General features: G+C 45.4%; 1 protein-coding gene across 3 annotated transcripts in view; it reads left to right on the forward strand.

The window, feature by feature from the left end:
- Pisd (phosphatidylserine decarboxylase) overlaps nt 1–21890 on the forward strand; it is a 57708-nt gene that overhangs the window by 19746 nt on the left and 16072 nt on the right. For 2 of the 3 annotated variants that reach the window (XM_021652006.2, XM_021652024.2), the window contains exon 3: nt 6072–6247. In XM_021652006.2, the coding sequence (XP_021507681.1) occupies nt 6072–6247 (176 nt within the window). Of the gene's footprint in view, nt 1–6071; nt 6248–21890 lie in introns of those variants that run through there. The other variant, XM_060365530.1, reaches the window with a different exon arrangement.

The following is a 21890-nucleotide window of genomic DNA, read 5'->3' on the forward strand; positions in this document are numbered from 1 at the left end:
CACAAGTCTGAGGTCTGGGAAGATATTCCAGCTCTGAGGTGGGACAGTGTCCCAAGGGAGCCCAGGAACTACACAGCTCTGGGATGAGACAGTGTTCTAATGGTATCCTGAGACATGGGGCCCAGGAACCAAACAGCTCTGAAAGGAGACCTCCTTAACAGAGACGCTGCAGCTCCCAGGGGAGGGTTGCCCCAACCCCTGAGGAGCTGAGGAGCCTGAGCTCCACTCCTCTGTTTCTTTCTTTTCTTTTTCTGATGAGTGACTCACAGCAGGCAGTAAATCTCTTAAAAGACATTTATTGGAGGGACAAATCCAGGAGTGGCTGCCTCTGCTCCTGGGAGAAGGCAGCAGGGAACTGGGCAGTCACGGCCTTTAAATAGGATCTCTTAGGGGGCAGAGCTTTCTAGGGCAGAGATTTCCAGAGTCTAGATTGGTGGGATTTCAAGTCCCGAGAGCTTGAGGAGCTCAGGGATTGGTGGGGTTTTGTCCAGACTTTTCACCTCAGATTTGCATAATCTGGGATGAGTCCTACTGAGGGGCTGGGGATGACAGTTACAGAGGTCTGGGGGAGAGCTCGGCTGTTAGAGCTTACTCAGGCAGGAATCTGGCCACTTTTCCACTGTGAAGGCAATAGGCTGAATCAGGAAAAATTGTCATCAACATGGACAGCTCTCATGGCGTTGGCAGTAGAGGCCGGAAAGGTCCAGTTCCCTTAGCAGTCAGCTGAAGCAGGAATAGTCATCATGGACAGCTCCTGCTGAGGTGCTGACATTTTGTCTCCTACCTTCACAGCCCCAGGGCAGGAAGGAAGTGCTGACTGTCCTGAGGTGGGGAAGGGAAAGTGGCCTTGAACCACTTGAAATTTTAGTGGCCTGCTGCTCAAGGGCTGGATATGACTCTTGGTGTGTTGTGGTGGGGGCGGAAGGGGGGTATCAGTGGGTTGCAGGGCCAAGGGAGAAGCAGTGGGCCACTTGGATTGCCCGCTGGCTGCAGCAAGTCACCACAGCTTGGGACGAGGAACAGGGACTTAGGGATGAACCGTCATGGCTTGGGGCAGGCTACTGTTGCCTCGATGGTCCCCTTCTCCTTCAGCCATTTTGGTCTGAGGCAGCAGGTTGCTGTGGTTCTAGCACCACAACCTGTACTCACATGGACATAGTCACGCATGTAATTACAAAATAAAAAAGAAAAGTCGAGAGGCCTATAAATGAGGCGTGGTATGGTGGTTGCTAATCCCGGCACTTGGGAAACTGAAGTAGGAAGATTGCCTACCTTAAAAAAAAAAAAAAAAGGTAGCAGGAAACATTGAGCGGTGTGCCTTGTGCAAACTGGTAATCATAGTATCATCTGTCATCACCAAGCAGTTTGGAAGGAGCAAAGTGAAGGGTAGATCTTTCTCTTATTACAGGGAACCCACCGGAGATGACCACTCGTACACAGCTTAGAGCCAACTGAAAAATCTTTCTTCTGGCTAGCTAGGACTATACTTGGGTATTTGGGACTCAAGTGTAAGGGGTTTTTAAAGGCAAAACCCACATCCTGGTATCTCACTCAGTGGCTGCAGAGGGAAGTTTTGGGCAAGCAAGCTGTTTAACAGAAAGTAAGATAAGTTGTTAGCCAGAGGGGGTTCTGCACAAGCAGGCAGTTTAACAGAAGCTAAGTTAGCTGGGGCTTCTTGACCTCAGGTTCCTACTATAGAGTTGGGTAATGTTGCATGGGAATTCTCTATCAAGGGGATCAAATTCTAGTTAAATCTAAAATGGTCTCAACAGGAATACAGAATGAGTCCTGATGAGACCCTATAGGCTAGGGTCTGTTGGAAGGGGAGGAGGACCTCTATCAATAGACTAGGTGGGGGAGGGATATAGGAGGAGACAAGGGAGGGGGCTACAGCTGGGATACAAAGTGAATACATTATAATAAATTAAAAAATAAATTAATGGGGGCTGGAGAGATGGCTCAGAGGTTAAAAGCATTGGCTGCTCTTCCAGAGGTCCTGAGTTCAATTCCCAGCAACCACATGGTGGCTTACAACCATCTGAAATGAAATCTGGTGCCCTCTTCTGGTGTGCAGGTGTACATGTAAATACATGTTGTATACATAATACATTAATAAATTAATACATAATAAATTAATAAATAAATTACTTAATTTAAAAAAATGCTGGATGAAGGCTCCTCTGCTCTGTCTAACCCTATCACACTCTTTCTGACAAGTCTTTCTTGATCAGAGCTCTTTTTCTTTTTTCTTTTTTCTTTTTTTTCTTTTTTTTTTTTTTTTTTTTTTTTTTTTTTGGCTTTTCGAGACAGGGTTTCTCTATGTAGCCTTGCTGTCCTGTCCTGGACTCACTTTGTAGACCAGGCTGGCCTCAAACTCACAGCAATTCTCCTGCCTCTGCCTCTGGGAGCGCTGGGATTACAGGTGTGCGCCACCACGCCCGGCTGATCAGAGCTCTTTTATTTTTTTGGTTTTTAAGTTAGTAGTGTTTAGATTTCTGAGGCAGCTTAAAGAGATAGGAGACAAACAGAGACAGGAGTCTGACCTCTCAGGGTTTGAGACTGTGTTTATCGATGCACACATTGAAGCACAGTCTTGCTCCTGAGTGGGTGGTTGAGGAGGCTGCCAGAGAAAAAGATGGCTGCGACCCTTTATAGGAGTGACAGTGATTGGAGCGTGTTGCTCATGTTTCTCTCCTGTAGTCCCTTTCCTCCCAAAGTTGCCTGGCCAAGGCCAAATAGGTGGTCCCAACAGATAACCTATCAATTAGCATGTTCATTTGGAATGATTAGACAATGGACAAGATTTATGACATCTATATTTGCTTATTTAAAAAAAAAAAAGAACCAGCAAGCCGGTGAGATGGCTTTGTGGTAAAGGCTCTTGCCACCAAATCAGATTACCTGTTTGATTCTCAGGATCCACATGGTACCTGTATGTGTCATACAGGTTAAACAAACACATTTTAAAAAAGAACCAGTGCTAAGAACGTAGCTCGTGGTGCAGCTTGTGTGAATCATGAGTAAGACCCTAGGTTCAATCCTTACTGCCACAGAAAAACCAGTAACAGAAGAATCACCTGGTTGTGGTGACAGCACACATAATCCCAGTGCTTGAAAGCCACAGACGGGAATATCAGGCCAATCTTCGTTACACCTTGAGTTTGAGGCTGGCCTGGGCTCCATGAGACCCTGTCCTAACACAACCAAAACCCAAATAACTAAAATCAACCACTGAAGTGAGGTGCTGTGGTGCCGCCTCCCCAATCAAATCAGTGGCACATATGGCTCTTTGCTGTTGATAACTCAGCTCTTGAGGGATGTTTTGGTTCGCTTCGGTTTTTTCAGTGTATATATTTAAGGAAATAACATGATATTTTTGGTTTGTTTTTTGAGTTAGTCTTGCTATGGAGCCCTGACTGGCCTTGAACACTAATCTCCTGTCTCCGCCCTCTGGGTGCTGGGACTCTAGGAGTATACCACCAGCAGGATGGATTGCTGGTACACTTATCTTGAGATGTATCGTGAAGCGATTGATATAATCCAACAAATTACTGAAATAATCATCCCATGTAACTGCCTTCCCCCTTGTTATTGGTTAGAGTACTCAAAATTACTGTTATTAACATACAATATTATTAACAATAATCTCCATGTTATACATGAGGCCTTCTGACTCATTGTCCTTCGGAGCAACAACTTTGTGTCCTTTGGCTTTCTTGTTTCCAGTCTTACTCTAACCACTTTAAAAAGTTATTTTGCGGTGCTGGAGATGAAACCCTTACACATACTCAGTACTTGCTCTACTGTTGGGCTATTCTAGCCCTGATACCTTTGAAGATTCCAGATGTGCCTTGCTAGTGTTTACCACGATATCCTTCAGATTTCTTTTTTTTTTTTTTTTTTTTTTCCTGAAACAGGTTCTCTCTGTGTACCCCTGGCTGTCCTGGAACTCTCTGTGTAGACCAGGCTGGCCTTGAACTCACAGAGATCCACCTGCTTCTGTCCCCCAAGTCCTGGGATTAAAGGTGTATAGACAGCCATATTGATGGCTGTGAGGTATATCTCACTGTGGTTCTCATTTATATTTCTTTGACCAAAGATACCCGTCTTGACTTGCCAAGACTGTAGTAAGGGGCCACAGGCCGAGTGGCTGGTAGGAGGCAGATGTCTGAGAGCTTCGAGGGGGCGCCACTGCAGGCCTCCGGGCCAGCTGTCAGCGGCAGCTCTAGCTTTTCTTACAGGTGGGTCACTGCTCTCCACCTTCATCTTCCGTGGTGGTCTCCCAGTGTGTGTGGTACAGTTGCCTCGGTTTCTAAGGTTACCAGTCCTGTTGGGATCAGAGCCGCCTTGACACGCCACTTTTACTCGATAACCTCCTTAAAGACCCTGTCTCCCAGTAGCCTCTGAGATTAGGATTTTATTCTAGGACTTTGGGGAATCTCAATTCAACTATAGCAAGTGTTGCACATCCTTTCATGTGTTTATTGGCCATTTGTTTGTCTTCTCTGAACAATATTAAACCTTTTGTTTGTGTGACAGGGTCTTACTATGTAGCCTAGGCTGACCTTGAACTTTCAGTCATCTTCTTGCCTCACCTTTCTAGGACTTGTAGTTTTCATGCCTAGCTAGTTTAAAATTTTCATTATTTTTTAAAATTTATGTTTGTCTTCATGTATGTATGCACACTATTATGTATGCTCCTGGTCACCATGGAAATGAGAAGAGAGCATTAGATTCTCTGGAATTGGAGTTACAAGTAGTGATGAGCCACCATGTGCATGCTGGGACCTGAACCCAGGTCTTCTTCAAGAGCAGCCAGTGTCCTTAGTCACTGAGCCGTCTCTCCAGCCCGTTCATATATTTTCATTTGGATTGTTGGTCTCTTTGTCTGTGTATGTGGTGTTGGGGCTGAAAACTACCGCCAGCGCCAGCTGTTTGTCTTATGTTGTTGTTATTGAATTGTCAGGAACTTAAAAGCTTGTGTGTTTCGAAGTGTCAGTGCCCAGCCTGACTCGTAAAGGGCAGAATTAGAGATCATCTCATATAACTTCCTAGAGAAGAGCTCACAGTGAGAAATGGAATCTAACATGACGGTGACAGCCGAGCTACCTAGCTCAGTTTCTACCTCTTTGAGATTTTTTGTCTCCCCCTCTCCTTTATTTAGTTATGATTTTGTTTTGTTTTTGATTTTGTGAGACAGGGTCTAACTATGTAGCTCTGCTATATATGTGTAGGTCAGGCTGGCCTTGAATTCACAGAGCTCTACCTTTCTCTGCCTCCCAAGAGCTGACATTAAAGATGGGGGTTGTTACCACACCTGCTGAGATAGGGTTTTTCTGTGTAGCTTTGGCTGTCCTAGACTCGATTTGCAGACCAGCCTGGCCTTCAACTCACAGAGATCCCCCTGCCTCTGCCTTCCTGAGTGTGAGGATTACAAGCGTGTGCACCGCACCCAGCCTGACATTTTAAATTTTTTTTACTGGTGTAAGGGATGGATCATAAGCTTGCACACACTAGATAAGTTCTCTCCCACTAAGCCAGATAACGAGGCCAGTTTTGACTTTTTTTTTTAACTAACTTATTTATTATGTATACATTGTTCTAGCTGTATTGTGCCTACAAGCCAGAAGAGGGCGCCAGATGTCATCACAGATGGTTGTGAGCCACCATGTGGTTGCTGGGAATTGAACTCAGGACCTCTGGAAGAGCAGCCAGTGCTCTTAACCTCTGAGCTGTCTCTCCAGCCCAGTTTTGACTTTTTATTTTGGGATGGGGTCTACCTAAGTTCCCCAGGCTGGCCTCAGGAGTAGCTAGGACCATAGGCCTGCCTAATAAAGCCCAGTTTAGTTTAGAGTTTTTGTTTTCAGTCCACTACCGGTTCCACAGCCAAGATTTCTATGCTCTACTAATGACATGGCTTGGAGAAGGGTCTTAGGAGCTATAGCTTGGAACCTCTGCAGTCCAGTCACCTTCACTGAGGACGTCTTTCTGTCTCTCTTGTGGTACTGAGTGCAGGAATCATTTTGACTTCCGTCTCCCATGCTCAGAATCTCCTTGTTGTTTTATTACAGGTGCCAGAACAGTCCATACTGCTCCTCTCCGGTCCTTGTTCCTGCTGCGCCCCGTGCCCATCCTGTTGGCAACAGGTGGAGGGTACGCAGGCTACCGGCAGTATGAGAAGTACAGGGAGCGGAAGCTTGCGGAGCTGGGGTTGGAGACTCCGCCCAGACTTGCTAGGCACTGGGAGGTAGGACTGAGATGGGAGCACCCTGCTGTCTTCTCAACAGCTGTCACTTTCTGAGTTACCCCCTCATTGAAATTGTTTGAACAAATCACATTTGCTTTCTTGGGGCTCGTGTCTCTGGTGGATTTTGGATTGATGTGGGAGTCACACCTTTGATAGCTATCAAAGCTGGTCTCCCCATGCATTTTGAGCACAAAGACTTCACTGTCAAGATCCTTTCTGTCACTTGGCTGTTCTGGGGCTGAGGAGGGTGATGTGTTGGCTTTTGTGATATGGATTTTTTTTCTCACCAGGAACCAGACCGTTGTAATCAAATTGCTTCATTATCATTAGGGGTTCCACACCAGTTTGTCACAGGGTAGGCACGGGGCAGCTGTACTGTTCCTGAACCATGCATCTTACATAATTAATGAAGCACCTTTTCCACCTATGCCTCCTATGGTCCAGATGACCTTCTGATTCAGTAGATATTCAGGAACACGGCTCCTCTGATGTGCAAGCATGAGGGTCTGAGTTCAGGTCCAGCCCATGACCACAAAGCAAGATGTGGCCATTTGTACTTGTAACTTCCCACTGTGGGAGGGCAGACCCAGGAGGATCGCTGGGCCTTCCTGCCTTTAACCTAGGTCCAAGTTCAGTGAGGTTCCTGCCTCACTGGAGCAGGGTGAACGGTGGTAGAGCAGGACACCTGACATCCACCTCTCGCCTCTGTTCTGATAGCGGCACATTCGTGTCACATACTCCACTATGCATAGTTACTAAAAGCCCTACAGATCGCCTAAATTCACCCATCATTTAACCAAAGAAAGACCCGACTCATCAGAGGACCAGTGATTGGTCCTAGTAGCCTGGGCAGAAGAGGGTAAGGACTAAGGCTTTCTGGGGTTTGGATTTTCTCAGGATTCCCACCATATTGGTTATCTATGTCGGGCAAATCCAATCGAGTGTAAGACAGTGGCCGGGGCCCACCTACTCATGGCAAGTCAGCACACACCAGCTGTGTGAACTTGGAAATGTCGCTTTCGTTCTGGTCCTCTGTATCTTTAGTGGTGAAATGGCAAGTTGGGTGGGAAAAAACTGATGTTCCTCCATGTTCCAAAACAGTCTCTATAGTTGATATCTGTTGTCATTGGTATGTGATGAGCTCCTTTCCAGGACAGTTTTCTGTAGTATTTTGGGTTTTGACAATTTTTCTCCAATAAAATCCAATGTTAAGAGTATCCCTCTGTCCCCTCCTTCCTCCTTCCCCCTTCTTTCTTTTCTTCTTCCCTCTTCCCTTTCCTTCCTCTCTTCCCTCTATCCCTCCATTTCTCTAGCACTGAGGAATAAACCCAGGGTGGCATGTATGCTGCAAATGCTTTGCCACTAAGCTACAGTCTAGTCCTTTTTAATTTTACTTTGAGGGCTGGAGAGATGGCTCAGAGGTTAAGAGCACTGTCCTTCCAGAGGTCCTGAGTTCAATTCCCAGCAACCGCATGATGGCTCACAACCATCTGTAATGAGATCTGGCGTCCTTTTATGGCATGCGGGTGCACATGCAGACAGAACATTGTATAATAAATAAATAAATAAATAAATAAATAAATAAATAATTAAATAAATAATTAAATAAATCTTATTTAACTTTAAGGCAGAGTCTCACTCAGTTGCCTAGGCTGGCCTCAAACTTGTCATTTTCCTACCTCATTCTTTAGAACAGGCATTAAAAGGTGTGCAGCATAACTTTTACGTGGTTGTTTTAAAAGGATGGGTTTGGGCACCTTGCAGGGTCCCATTCCTAGACTGGCAAGGTCCTGATGGCTTGTGCAGTATAAGGTCTCAGACAGCGGTAGGTAACGAACTGTGGGATTTAGGTAGCCATCCCTTACTTGAGTAACCTGGCTACAGGACTCCTAGGTTTTCAAGTAAGATGCCAGCATTTCATTTCATAAAAAGAAGTGTGCACTGGGTTGGCACTAGAGTACTCCGTGAGTGGCAGCAGGGCGCAGAGTCTTGAACTCCTCAGCTCCAGGTCTACCTAAACTGTCACTGTGAATGAAGAGAGTTTTCAAATTGTAACCAGTGGTTATGTGGAACTTTATTTTATTTTATTTATTTATTTTTGGTTTTTAGTTTTTTGTGGGTTTTCAAGACAGGGTTTCTCTGTGTAGCCTTGGCTGTCCTAAACTGGCTTTGTAGACCAGGCTGGCCTCGAACTCGCAGCAATCCACCTGCCTCTGCCTCCCCAGTGCCACCATGCCCAGTTAATTGTGGAACTTTAAATATGCTGGATTCAAAGAGTTGGGTCGGCGGCTCCGTGAGCACTAATGTTCACTGTACAGGGTGAGACCTGAGCGCCCGCAGAAAAAGCCAGTCATGGCGGCATGTTCCTGGAACTTTGGCATTTGCGGGCAGAAAGTTAAGTACCAAGAGCCCACTGGCCAGCCCGCCTAACTACAACACGGAACATCTCAAGGTAGTAAGGGTGGAAGTCAGAGCATGGTTCTGCTCTGGCTTCTGTGTGATCTCACAAGGCCCATGCAGCCCCACCCTCCTAGACATAAAATACACACACATGAATTCAGGTATGGCATGGTGGCTTGTGACTAAGTACCAGCACTTAGGAGGCTGGGACAGAGGATTTTAATGTGAGTTTAAGGCTAGCCTGCAGCAGGTTCTAGGCTGGCTTGGGTACAGGGTGAGACCCTATCTCAGTAACCTCTTCCCCTAGGGAGACGAAAGATGAATTCTTTGGGCTCACCTCTAGAGACTTAGGAAGTTTGGGTAAACCTCGAAATCTGTTGTTTTTAGGAAGTCCACGCGTTCCCAAGGTGATTCTGATGGTAAGCCGAATTTGTTCTGTACCTTTCAGAGCTCCTTTTTAAAATGTACCTATTTACTTTGTGTGTGTGAAGTGTGAGAGTGCACGATCCACAGCACATGTGTGGAGAGTGATACGTATCAGTCCCTACCTTCCACCTTGCTTGAGGCAGGACCTTTCCCGTTGTTTGCCCTGTGATGTATATTCACAGTTGGTCTAAAAGCTTCTGGAGAATTCTCCTGTCTTTACTCTCGGTTCACTATAAGAGTGCAAAGATTGTAAAGAGTACCATGAACAGCCTTTATGTGGGTTCTGGGCTCCAACGTCAGGCTGTCAGGCCTGATTGACAAGCACTTTTATCCACTGGGCTGTCTCCCTGACTCGTCTAATTTTTTATTATTTTTATGTGTATGAGTATTTTGCCTGTACGTATGTATATATGCACTCCACATGCATGCAGGAGGCCAGATCTTCTGTGACTGGAGTTACAGATAGTTGTGAGCTGCCATGTGGATGTTGGAAATTGAACACGTGTCCACTGGAAGAGCAGCCAGTGCGCTTAACTGTGGAGCAATTGCTTCAGCCTATAAGTAAAATTTTTATCACATTGTATTAATTTATTTTGTGTGTGTGAGCCTGTATCTGTTTCCATGGGTGTATATACCATGGAGGCCAAAAGACAACTTACAGGGGTCGGTTCTTTTGTATCGTGTGGATTCCAGGGATAGAGCTCTTGGCAGCAGATGCCTTTACCAAGCAGGCTGGCTCTTAGATCTCCATTTATAAGTGGCAAATGAACATTTCTAGGGGTGATTTTGCTGGGATATAATCCTGACAATGCTATTGGTCAGAGATATGGGCAATGGTTGCTGTTAATATTGAGCCCCTAAGTCACCAGCACAGCTGAGGGGATAGAATGGTATTGTTGTACCAAAAATAGCACTTTTTGGATTTCCAGAAGGTGGCCATGAGGGAGTGGTCAGTAGCCTTTTCCACATACGAATTATTTCTATTAGCTGACCTCTTAGTGTGCCAGCAGCCAGGCTGGTTCTTCCCACAATCCCAAAGTTTCTCTCCAGAAAAACATTTTCCTGATCTTTCTTGCCAGACATGTTTGTTTGTGACAGGGTCTCACTGTAGGCCTAGGCTAGCCTAGAGCCCCTCAGGCGCTCGTGTACAGGCAAGTGCCGCTGCCGGAGGACTGTGGTTATAAAACCTGTGGTGGTTTGAATAAAAACGGCCCCGCATATTTCAAAACTTTGTCATCAGAGACTGCTTGAGAATGGTTAGCAGGCGGGGCCTTGTTAGAGGAGGTGTGTCACTGGACGTGGGCTTGTGAGGTTTCAAAGTCCCAAGCCAAGCCCAGTGTCTGTTGCCCGTGGATCCGGATGTAGAACTCAGAGCACCGTGTCTGCTGCATGCCACCATGCTCCCGCCATGACGATAATGGACTAAACCTCTACACTGTGAGCAAGCCCCAGTTACATGCTTTCTTTTGTAAGATTTGTTGTGGTCGTGGTGTCTCTTCACAGCAACAGAACATGACTAAAGGTCCATCATACCTTGTGGGTTTCCCTAAACCCTTTTACTGTGTAATTCTGTTAAGATTTTACAACAGCTCACCGAGGGAGGCGGGGCAAGCGTTCCAACAATTTTGTGAAGAATGACTTGGGCCAAACATGGTAGCATGAGATGCCTGTATGTCCAGCACTCAGGAGGCAGACATATGAAGATGGCTACAGATTCAAGGCTGCCGGGTCTGCATGGCTGTTTTCAGGCTAGTCAGGCTACGTAGCCAGACCCAGGCTCACTAAAACAAACAAAAACAGATTGGTAGCAAAGAGCTTATTTCTAGAACTGACCTGAGCCAATAGGCCAGTCTTCCTTGAGGTTGATGACCTGGAGATGAAAAGATGAAGATCAGAAAGCTGTAGTCAGGAGATCTTGCCCAGGTTGACTTCCCCACCCCCAAACATAACAGTTTTATTTGGACATTTTGTACAATGCACCCATACCACAGCCTCTTCCCATTTCTCCTAGGCTTGCCTTTCTACCCTCGCACCCTCCTCCCAGAACAAAAAGAAACCAAAACACCAAGTCCAGTTTGTGTTGCCCATTATACTCACCGGAACATAGTCAAACTCCACGTGGGGCCGTTTTTATTCAAACCACCACAGTTACTATAACCATCTGGCGGATATAATATCCAGAGGCCAGCCCCTTAAAGAAAACTTGAGACACCAACTGTGTCTCAGAAGCCATCAACTGTGAGGCGCTACCCTTCTGCATCTTTATCACAGTTTTTTAAGGCCTCTCTTCTGTCTGGGCTGTTTCTCTTTCTTTTTTGTCGGCAGGGGAGAGGTCACAGAAGCCTTCAGTGTCTCTCATTCTTAGTTATGAGTCTGTAGTCATAACTGAAGCTTCCTTGCCCATAGCAGCTGGCAGCCCCATGGACCATGTACATCAGTGTGGACCCTGGCAGTAAACACCGATCACAGACATCAGCGTGGTCCTCAGTGGCAGCACAGACCGTGGACATCAACCCAACCCGCGGCGGCAGCACGAACCTCAGCATAGCCTCCAGAGCAGCAGGGGGCGCAGGCATCAGTATGTCCTGTGGGAGACACGAGCATATGCCTCCCAGCGGCAGCACCAACCATGAGCAAAATGGCCTCCGGCAACCACAGGGATGTGGACACCAACGCTGCCTGCATTAGCAGCATGTGTCGCAGACAGCAGTGTGGCCTCTGGTGGCCATACTGACCATGAACATCAACACAGCCCGCGACAAGCTATGTCTTGTGCCATGCAGGCTTCTTAAGAAACAGTATCTTATGTACAGGTTGATGGGAGAAAAATGGGACAGAGTCATTAGAGAGCTATCACACAACAGGACGAAGTCAGCCTGAAGCTAATCAAGGAATGTTGTATAAAGGGTTATCTCCAGTGCACTACAGACCAAGCGCATAGTGGCCTTGGGACTGATGACGCCAGTCATTTCAGGGGTAAAAGTCATGTTCTCCTGAACGAAAACCTTTGAGCCCAGGCCCCAGCTGGTCCTTGCAGGTCTGCCCCTGGACAAGGACAGTAGATTCCCCTTATCCTTTCTTCAGGGTTCTGAGAAAGCCTTGGCTCAGCCTGCCTTCCACCACAGAACCAAGATCTGGAAGTATCAAATTCCTTATTTCAGTAGTACCAAGTTGGCTAGTAAAGATGTTCCTGAAGAGGTTTGTGAAGATGAGAATAGACCAGCAGCATCCCACCAAGGCTGGGAGTCTCAGCGAACCTTCTCTTCTGTGCTTGCACTCTGGATGACTAAAGAATGAGCTGAATTTGAAAAGTTGTCTGTGATAAGATGTGCCCTTCCGGCTTGACGGGCCCCTCCACCCTTTGTCTCCCTTTCCCCCCTTTCCCTCCTTCCCCTTCTCTTGCACTTCTCCCCTTCTCTTGCACTTCCCTTTGCTGAAGGCGAATCCCAGGCTCTTATGTGTGCTAGGTCAGTTGAGCCATTCAGCAACACCACACCGCCTTGGTAATAGTATACAGAATAACCCATAATGACAAGCTGTGCCACACACTTACTACAGACCATGGGAAGAAGTTGGAAGCAAGGAAGTTCAGCTGAGCTGCTGCCCAAGGACACTGAGGAGAGCTTCCGGGCCTCTGAGTCCCTGGAGCTATATAACCTTGATTTTTTTTTTTTTTTAAGACAGAGTCTCAAGCCCAAGTTGTACAAAAGATTATTGTTTTTTTAGTGGTAAGTAAAAGAAAGCCATAAATAAGAGGATAAATTCATAAATAAAAGGATAAAAGGAGAATTCACTGTTCAGTGCATTTCCTGGGAGGAAGATTATAGTTGTAACAAGTTGTAATTAAGAACTTCTCCAAAGGTTACAGGAGTAACCATCTGCACTTAATTGCATATGTCTCCAGAGGTTTCATAGTATCAACTACAGTTACATACATCTCCTAAGGCTTCCTGACTTGGTGTATCACATCATAGTATCATGAAAGCACTTATTTAAAAACTCACTTATTTCTTATTTCAACTTACTGAGAAATTAGTTGAAGGAGCGGGAGAGATGGTTCAGCGGTTAAGAGCACTGGCTGCTCTTCCAGAGAATCTTGGTTCAGTTCTCAGCACCCAAATGGCACCTCACAGCTCTCTGTAAATCCAGCTCCACGGGAGCTTACCCCCTCACACAGACATACTTAAAAACAAGACACCAATGCACATAAAACAAACAAACAAATAAATAAATCATTTTAAAAGAAGAATTACCTTGTGATTCCTGCTCTCTGGGAGGCAGAGGCAAGTGGATTTCTGTGAGTTCAAGGCCAGCCTGGTCTACAGAGTAAGTCCAGGACAACCAAGGGCTACACAGAAAAACCCTGTCTCAGGAAAGGAAAAAAAAAAAAAAGAATTAACCTTAAAAAAAAATTACTTGAGTTGGATGATCACTACAGGATGTATGAAGATTACCATGCAACTTTATGCCAAGAAAATGTAATGTAATTGCCCAGATACTTTTACAAATATTTAGACATAACTTTATGGTCACAAAGAAAGAGCACACTACTCTAATTGAAATGTCTGGGCAAATCAAAGTTTACTCTTTGTTGTTGTATTGGGTTTGTTGTTTTTTGGTTTGTTTGTTTGTTTGTTTGTTTTTGCAACAATGTCTATACAATCCTGGCTGTCCTGAAACTCACTGTGTAGACCAGGCTGACTTCAAACTCAGAGATCTGCCTACCTCTGCCTCCTGAGTGCTGGGATTAAGGTGCCACTCTTGGGTGGTAGCTCTGGATGACATATGAAAGCAGGCTGATCAAGTTATAAGGAGCAGGCCAGTAAGCAGCATTCCAGGACCTCTGCATCAGCTGCTGCCTCCAGGTTCCTCCCCAGTTTGAGTTTTCCCTTGGCTTCCCTCAATGGACTGTGATTTGGGATGGGTAAGACAAACCTTTTCTTTCTTGTTTATTCCCCAAATCACACATTAATAACATCACAATTTAAAGCATTCCAACCTTTTAAAGTTTTACAGTTCTTAAAAATTCTAACACTTAAAACTTCAAAGTCTCTCTAAAATATTCAAACCCTTTTTTAAAACTCCAAAATAAGTTAAGTACTTTTTAATCCAAGAGGGGAGAATCGGGGTAAAGTCACAATCTGAACAAAGCAAAGCCAGTTCCAACAGTGTAAATACGTCAGTATCCCAAGTCTGGGATCCATTCACCATCTTCTGGACATCTCCACGAGAGCTTGGGTCACTTCTGGCTCCGCCTTCTGCGGCACACAGCGTGTCTTCTAGGCTTAGGTTGTCTCCACACCCTGGCTGCTTTGTTCTTGATGGCTGTCCCTTGGTGCTGGCATCTCCAAAATGCTGAGGTCTCCTATTGCAACTGGGCTGCTTTTTCACCAACAGACTCTCCTGGAATCTCTATGGGGACTCCAGCCCTACCACACTGTGCCATCTGCTCTCTAGGACCTCTTTATGCCTTCAAAACTAGTACAACCTGGGTAACTCTTCCATTCCCAAGCCCAGCTGATAGAACGAGACACAACCTTCCCCTCAGTGAGCTGATCCTGAGAACATACGTTCCAGAAGATCTTGATGATGCTGGGCTCTTGGCCAATTCTTCAGCACCGGCTGGCGAGAACCACAGAACCCTAAAATAGTAAATGTTCTGAGAGAGTGTCTGCTTCTTTTGGATGTTATGGAGTTTGAGACCCCTGGGAAAAGACCACAGACTCAACACAGATTATAATCAGCCAAATGTATTGTAACTGTTAGCAGGCTCACAGTCTCTAAAGCCAAATCAGAGACATGCTGCACCAGAGCTGGTGGAGGGAAGGTTGCACAGTTAACTCCGCTGCTGCAGAATTTATAGCCCTCTGAGGAACTACCTCATCCCCCTGCCCATAGCAATAAATGAATTTTCAGAAGCCAGAGCAAGTGGTTAATTACTTCACAATAGTTACAGAGTTACAAAGTTACAGAGTGGGGAAAGGGGAAGGAGTTTTCAGGAATTTAGGTCAGAAGCCAGTGGCTAGCTACTAAAGTGGATGGGTGGTGCGGAAAGGGTTTTCCTTAGCCATCACATTCCTAACTGGCTTAGATCATATGAACCAAATCATCCATTTCTGCTGAAATACAGGTTGATTCTGAGCCTGCTGGGCTAATATTTTGCAGAGTTGATTCTTTTAATGTATGTTAGCAAACAATTAAGATGCAAGAGTTGATTGTAATGCCAAGGAACAGTAAAAGAAAAGGTCCAGCTAAGGCAGTCAAAGATGGAAAGCCATGGCAACCAGAAGGAAAGGGATTGGTGCCAGTGAGAGGCCACAGAAAACTCCTGTGCTTTTGCATCTAACCATGTAGCATCTGGACCATGTTCACTGTTTCTCAGAGAACTACTGAATTGGCATAAAAACAGCCCACAACAGTTTTGCAAAATTATTTCTGTGAGGAAATTCGCTCCTTTACAAACTGTCCTGTAGAGTCTTTGAGGTGTTGTATGTCCTGGTCTACTCTTCAGAATTTTGAAATTCTGTTAAAGCTGATGTTCCCAAGGCAGCCACACCCGTGATCCCTGCTGTCAGGAGGAAAGGTATATCTGTTGCTGAGACTGTTATTCTTTTTCCAACAAGGCTCTGGACCTCATATTGGGAGTGTCCTCTGTATGCAGGTAAATGTCTTGTCTTCTCCTCTGCAGTGTAATTGTCTACTTGGGGGAACAATATAGGCTGCAATACAAAGACTTCCTTCCCGTGGTCCTGGTTCCGCTGTTAAGTATCTAGTACAGGTCCACTGAGTCCTAAAGGAGCCAGAAAGTACATTAAGTACTACAGGGTGGCCATAAAGGGAAGCTGAGTAATTATCAGTCGAAGAGATTAAGCATATGTCTGTTTCTTGGAGGTCGCCTAGGGTGAACTTAGTTTCCTGCAGTCCACAGTTCAAACTTTCTTGTGGGGTAGTAGCTGTCATGATAAAGAGATTGACCAATATCGCCACATAAAAATCAGGGTCTAGGCAAAGCCAGCAATCATTCCTCGGGCTGAGGAGGGTTTGATTTATCCAGTTACATAGTAACTTTAAGGTCTTGATCTCAGGGACATCATTAAGAGATGAAATTATTTCATGTCATCTTTGAATTAGGGCTATGGCTGAATCTACCGCTGTAAGCCAGCAGTTGTCAACTTGTGGGTTGCAAAACCTTTGGGGGTCGAATGACCTTTGCACAGGGGTCACCTAAGACCATCAGGAAACACAGATGTTTACAACATAATTCATAACAGTAGCAAAACTACAGTTCTGAAATAATTTTATTGTTAAGGGTCACCACAACATGAGGAACTGTATGAAAGGGTTTGTCATCATTAGTAAGGTTGAGAACCACTGGTCTAGACAGACCCAGCGGTTGAGGTGGAGGATTGATTTATTGCCATGGGTGGAGGACAGGGAGGGGAGACCATCCTAGTGGTTGGTTGCCAACCAGCTTTTACCTGAGCCTGCAGGCTAACTTGGCGTCTCTGAGACAAATTCCGTAGCTTTAAGATCTGCCTCGAAGCCCCAAGTCTGCCCCTCAAGCCGGGAGTGTGTGCTCAACTCAGTCTAGGCCATGGCTTAGAGTAGAGGGCTACATTTTCTGTAGGTATATCTCAGGGTAGGGCTTTTCCGCTCAGAAAGGATGCCCAATATGCTCTTCTTGGATGAACTCAATCTCACGGTTTGGATCAGAACAGTGATAATCTTCTTTTTGCTGATGACAGTGAGCTGGCCCATCTACTGGACATATACAGAGGGAGGTTTTATTTAGTATTCTTATCATATCCTGGAAATCCCTTCGTTGCTATCATTTTACATTGTGGAGTTGATTGGTCACCGTAATGTTAGGTGGGAGTCGATAAGGCAATGCTGGGAGGCAACATTGTTAAGAGCTCTATTATTTTCCTATTAATTGACCATGGATAAATGGTACATGGTGTCTTGGACAAAACCCAATCCAAACTTGTCCATTTCTAGCTGGCTAAGCATAAGAGATGGCCTGTCGAGATTCCCAGCACTGGTATCTGTCTACCTCCGCAGTACAGATGAGCTGCGCTTTCGGAGGGCACTGGGGATCTCACATCCTTCTGGTCCGTCATGTCTGCTTCAGATGGGAGTGGTGGATCCAAGCCATGGTGCCTGCCACCTTGATGGCCATGAGTGTTGTCAGAGCCCACTGGCTACATCCCCTTCCAGGACGGTTCTAGGGTTTTGATGGTGGGTTTGAGGCTGACCCATACCAAGTTTCCGGGTTGGAGCTGGTCTGCTGGTTCAGTCAGGGCCAGTGTAGGCTGTAGGGGTGAAAGCTGACTCTGGATATCTCAGGGTGTCTGCTGCGATGTCTGTAAGGACTTAAAGAATAGTTAGACATCTCTGTGGCCTTCCCTTTGCAGCCCAAACATTGTTTCAAGCAGTGTTAGCTTGTCTGGTAGGGGAGCACCCGATCCTAAAAAGACCAGCAGGGAGCAGTCTTGTCCTCCCCTCAACAGTTTCTGCCTGAAATTTCACTAATAGTCCTGTTAGCTCTCTCTGCCTGTCCTGGTTTGGGGGCCTGTAGACACAATGTAATTTTCAGTGCATTCCTAGAGTTTTTGGCCACTTGTTGAGATACTCTGGCCATGAAGACCAGGCCATTGTCAGACCCCAAAGAGGAGGGAAGGCTGGATCAAGAAATGATTTCCATCAGTAATTTTTTGGTAACTACATTTGCGGTTTCTTGGAAAAGTATCTATAAAAACTAGCAAAATCGGTAGTCAAGCCTTGTTGGAATAACTTTAATAAAGTCCAATTTCCAGTGTTCGCTGGGACTAATTCTCCTTTCTCAGGCACCCATAGGTGCTGGTTTTCCTCCTCTCAGGTTCATTTGGGCACAGACAGTGACAGGTGATTTGATTAACTCTTTCATCTAGGTGCTGTAGAAAGTATACCTGTCTGTAGGCATATGGTTAGTATGTAATTCAAATGCTGATTTCTGTACCCTCCATATCTGGTTGCAGTCCTTGTTCTGAGAATCTCTTGTCTCAGTGTTGTGTAAACACTGCTCTCCGGTTGTCCCCTGACATGCTGATAAAGCAACTTACAGCCAATCACCGAGCAGGAGAGAGAATAGGGCTGGACTCTGCCAGCCAGGGAAGAGGAGTTAGAAGAAGTAGGGGATTGAGCCACACAGGAGATGTCCAGGAGACACCAGAGAGGAAAGCCGCAAAGTGCAAGTGTCTCTGGGATGTACTCTGGGAGGAAACCAGATGTTTAGAGGGTTAAGAATAGACTAATAACTGCTCAGTTACTGTGTTGTGAAGCTTGTTATAAAACTTATAATAAAGTCAGTTATTTGTATGATAGCCGGGTTAAGAGAGAAACTGAGAAACAAACACAATTTATTTAAAAAAAAAAACAAAACACAAAAAACAAACCTTTAACACCTGTCTCTGATTCTTTTTATTTGGTAGATCCCAATTATCTCACATAATCTGAGATAATTTGTAAGAGAAGGGATCGCCCCAGGCTTCTGGTAGGAAGGGTAGTCCATCTGAAAGAACCCACCAGTCCTCTGTCTCGGTGGACCCTTGCTGTCTTGCCCTATTTTCTTCCTTGTTATGGCTGGTCTGGCTAAGGCAGGAGGGTAAGAAGGCCTAGTGTTTGCAGTGACCTCCCACAGGCTCTGGGGCTGCTCTTTTCGCCCTGGCATCAGCAAATCTGTTGCCTTGGGCTCCAAATCCCCTTTTACGTATCCTGGGCAATGGGCAACAGCAAGCTTCCCTGGCAGCCAAGTAGCTGTCAGAAAATTAGAGATCTCCTCTTTCTTTTTTATTTCTTTTCCTGTGGGGTCAACGGGCCCTGCTCCTGGTACAGACCACCATCGTATGCAGTGGCAAAGGAATACTGGCTCTCGGTATAGATGTTGACCGATCAGGTATTCCCCGCCCCCGCCCTTTTTTTTGTTTGTTTTGTTTTGTTTTTCCAGACAGGGTTTCTCTGTGTCACCTTGGCTCTCCTGGACTCACTTTGTAGACCAGGCTAGGCTCAAACTCACAGAGATCCGCCCGCCTCCGCCTCCCCAGTGCTGGGATTACAGGCGTGCTCCACCACTGTGTTTCCCCATCTTGCTGCCTGGGTCGAGGCTAGCGGCTCTGTCTTTGGGCTGATGTCCCTTGAGGCAGAGATTGGGCCCAGATTACCTCAGTGACTGCCACCACAGCCACCCTGCATAGCTGTTGTGATAAAACACCTTAATCAAAAGCAAATTGAGGCAGAAAGGGTTTATTTTGCTGATACTTCCATTACACTGTTCATCACCCAAGGAAGTTAAGGCAAGAACTCAAATAGGGCAGGAATCTGGATGTAAGAGCTGATGCAGAGGCCAATTACACTTGGCTCAGACTTTACTCCTGATCAAGAGTGGACACACACAGACAGGAAGTATATTGGGTTTTTATTCTAACTCAGGTGGTGACTTTATCTTTTCCCATTGGTTGGGGTCTGAACTTACAGTCTTACTCAGCTAGTCTGAAAAGAATTGGTGTATAGGAAATGAAGGAGAAAGGAAAAGGACCACTGCTCCAGGCCACCAAATTGCCAAAAATTAGAGAGGGGAAAATTGAAACATTTGCATCAAAGTCTTACAAAGTGGGGAGATAAAATAATTTTCATCTTTTGTCCTAAACACAGGTTTTACAGTATTTGATAGAAAACTCTTATTTGGGCTGATAGATAGCTCAACAGTTAAGAGCACTGGCTGCTCTTCCAGAGGACCTGAGTTCAATTCCCAGCAACCACATGGCAGCTCACAGTTGTCTGTAACACCAGTCCCAGGGAATCTGACCCCCTCACACAGATATACATGCAGGCAAAACACCAATGCAGGTAAAATAAAAATGAATTTAAAAAATAAAGATTCTTATTTGATATTTCTTAGGATATTTAGCAACATGAAAACTTACATTGTGCTTTCTCTTTGCTCTCATTTCCTAGGTACTAATTTTAATTTTTGTTTGGAAGGGAGCAGTATAAAGCTTATGTGTAGTCAGTAGTATATCTCGAGGTGTAAACAAGGCAAGCAGAGATGAGCTGTTGAAATAGTGTTTCATGTTGATGTTGAGAGAAAAATATATTCCTTAAAGATAATATACCACGTATTCTTGTACATCATGAAATCTTTAGAAGACATTATTCTTGTTTAAGTAAAGAAGAGGGGGAGGGAGTTTCTTATAACCCAGATTGGTCTTGAACTTGCTCTTTAGCTGAGTCTGGCTTTGAACTCCTGATCCTCCTGCCTTTACTTCACAGGTGCTGGGATTACAAGAGTACCGCCCCACGCCTGATTAATACAGAGCTGGGCATTGAACCCAGGGCTTCATTCATGCCAGGCAAATACTCTACCAAGTGAGCTACATTCTCAGCCCTAAAAGCAACTTTAATTTCATACAAATGTAAAAATTAATTAGGGGCTAAAGAGATGGCTCAGCAGTTGAGAGCACTGACTGCTCTTCCAGAGGACCCGAGTTCAAGTCCCAGCAACTACGTGGCAGCTCACACATGTCTGTAATTCTAAGCTCTAACACTCTCACATAGATGTACATGCAGGCAAAACACCAATGCATGAAAAAATAAATGTAAATGAATTTAAAAAATAATTTGTGAAAAAGGAAACACAAAAATCTAAGGATTTATGTATTTACTTTTTTACTCTTGAGGCAGAATTTCACTATTGGGCTCAGGCTGGCCTCAAAACTTCTGATTGTCCTGCCTTTACCTCCTGAATGCTGGGATTGTAAGGGTTTGTTTATATGCAATCAAATACAGCAGTTTAAAGCACAGAGCTCCATAGTTTTGATAAATGCATATTCCTGTGTAACCGCTACCACACTCAGAGCTGTGCCCTTGCGGTCAGTGTCCTCCACATCTCCAGGCAATCACGGGTCACCATGCATAGGCTTTACTATATGACAGCTTTATAGAAATGAGATCATCCAGTATTCTGTATTATATGTGGTCTGTTTTATTGAGCATAAGATTTTAAAGATACCTATTGGGGCATGATGACACATACCTTTAATCTCAGCACTTGGCAGGCTGAGGTAGGCAGATCTCGGGGAGTTCTGTTCTATACAGTGAGCTCCAGGCTACCCAGGCCACATATTTGAAACCCTGTCTGAAAAGGGGGAGAAAAGGGAGGCAAGGGAAAGGGAGAGGAGAAGAGACAGGGAGGGAGAGGCAAAAATGTGTTACATATGTTGGTAGCTCATTGCTTTTTCCTGCCAGGTAGGGCAGACATTCCTCCACTTAGGGTGGAGTTTTGTCCTGACAAACCTATGGTAGGTTGAAATGTTTTCAGTAACAATTGCCTTTAACATACCGAGCCTGCTGCGTATCATAGCTCAGCAGCACAGCACACTGCAGAATATTGGTGGTTTGCCTGTGTTTTTGTGGGTGGCTGGGTGGGGGAGCTCTGTGGCACTGCACAGGATCCCTAGGTGGCACTGTAATGCACACATTAGCTCAGGAAATGGCCATCTGCCAAGCTTGGAGTAGAGCTTGTACTGAATGCACGGTCTTTTGCACCATGGTGCGGTTAACCCAGCGCTGGAGAGTGTGTGTTGTGGTGTATAGTGTCTTGACCGTTCATCTTCGCGTGGACCTCAGCTTGTTTGTAGCCTTTCCTGTAGAGACATGGTAGAGTCAGTGCGAACTTCACGCACGAATGTCTGGACCTTGCCATTTATTTATTTAGATTTTCTTATTTTATGTGTATGCGTGTCTCGCCTGTGTGTGTGCGGGCACGTGTGCGCATCACATG

This window comes from Meriones unguiculatus, chromosome 12 (genome assembly GCF_030254825.1).
Source record: "Meriones unguiculatus strain TT.TT164.6M chromosome 12, Bangor_MerUng_6.1, whole genome shotgun sequence".
Classification (NCBI taxonomy): Eukaryota; Metazoa; Chordata; class Mammalia; order Rodentia; family Muridae; genus Meriones; species Meriones unguiculatus.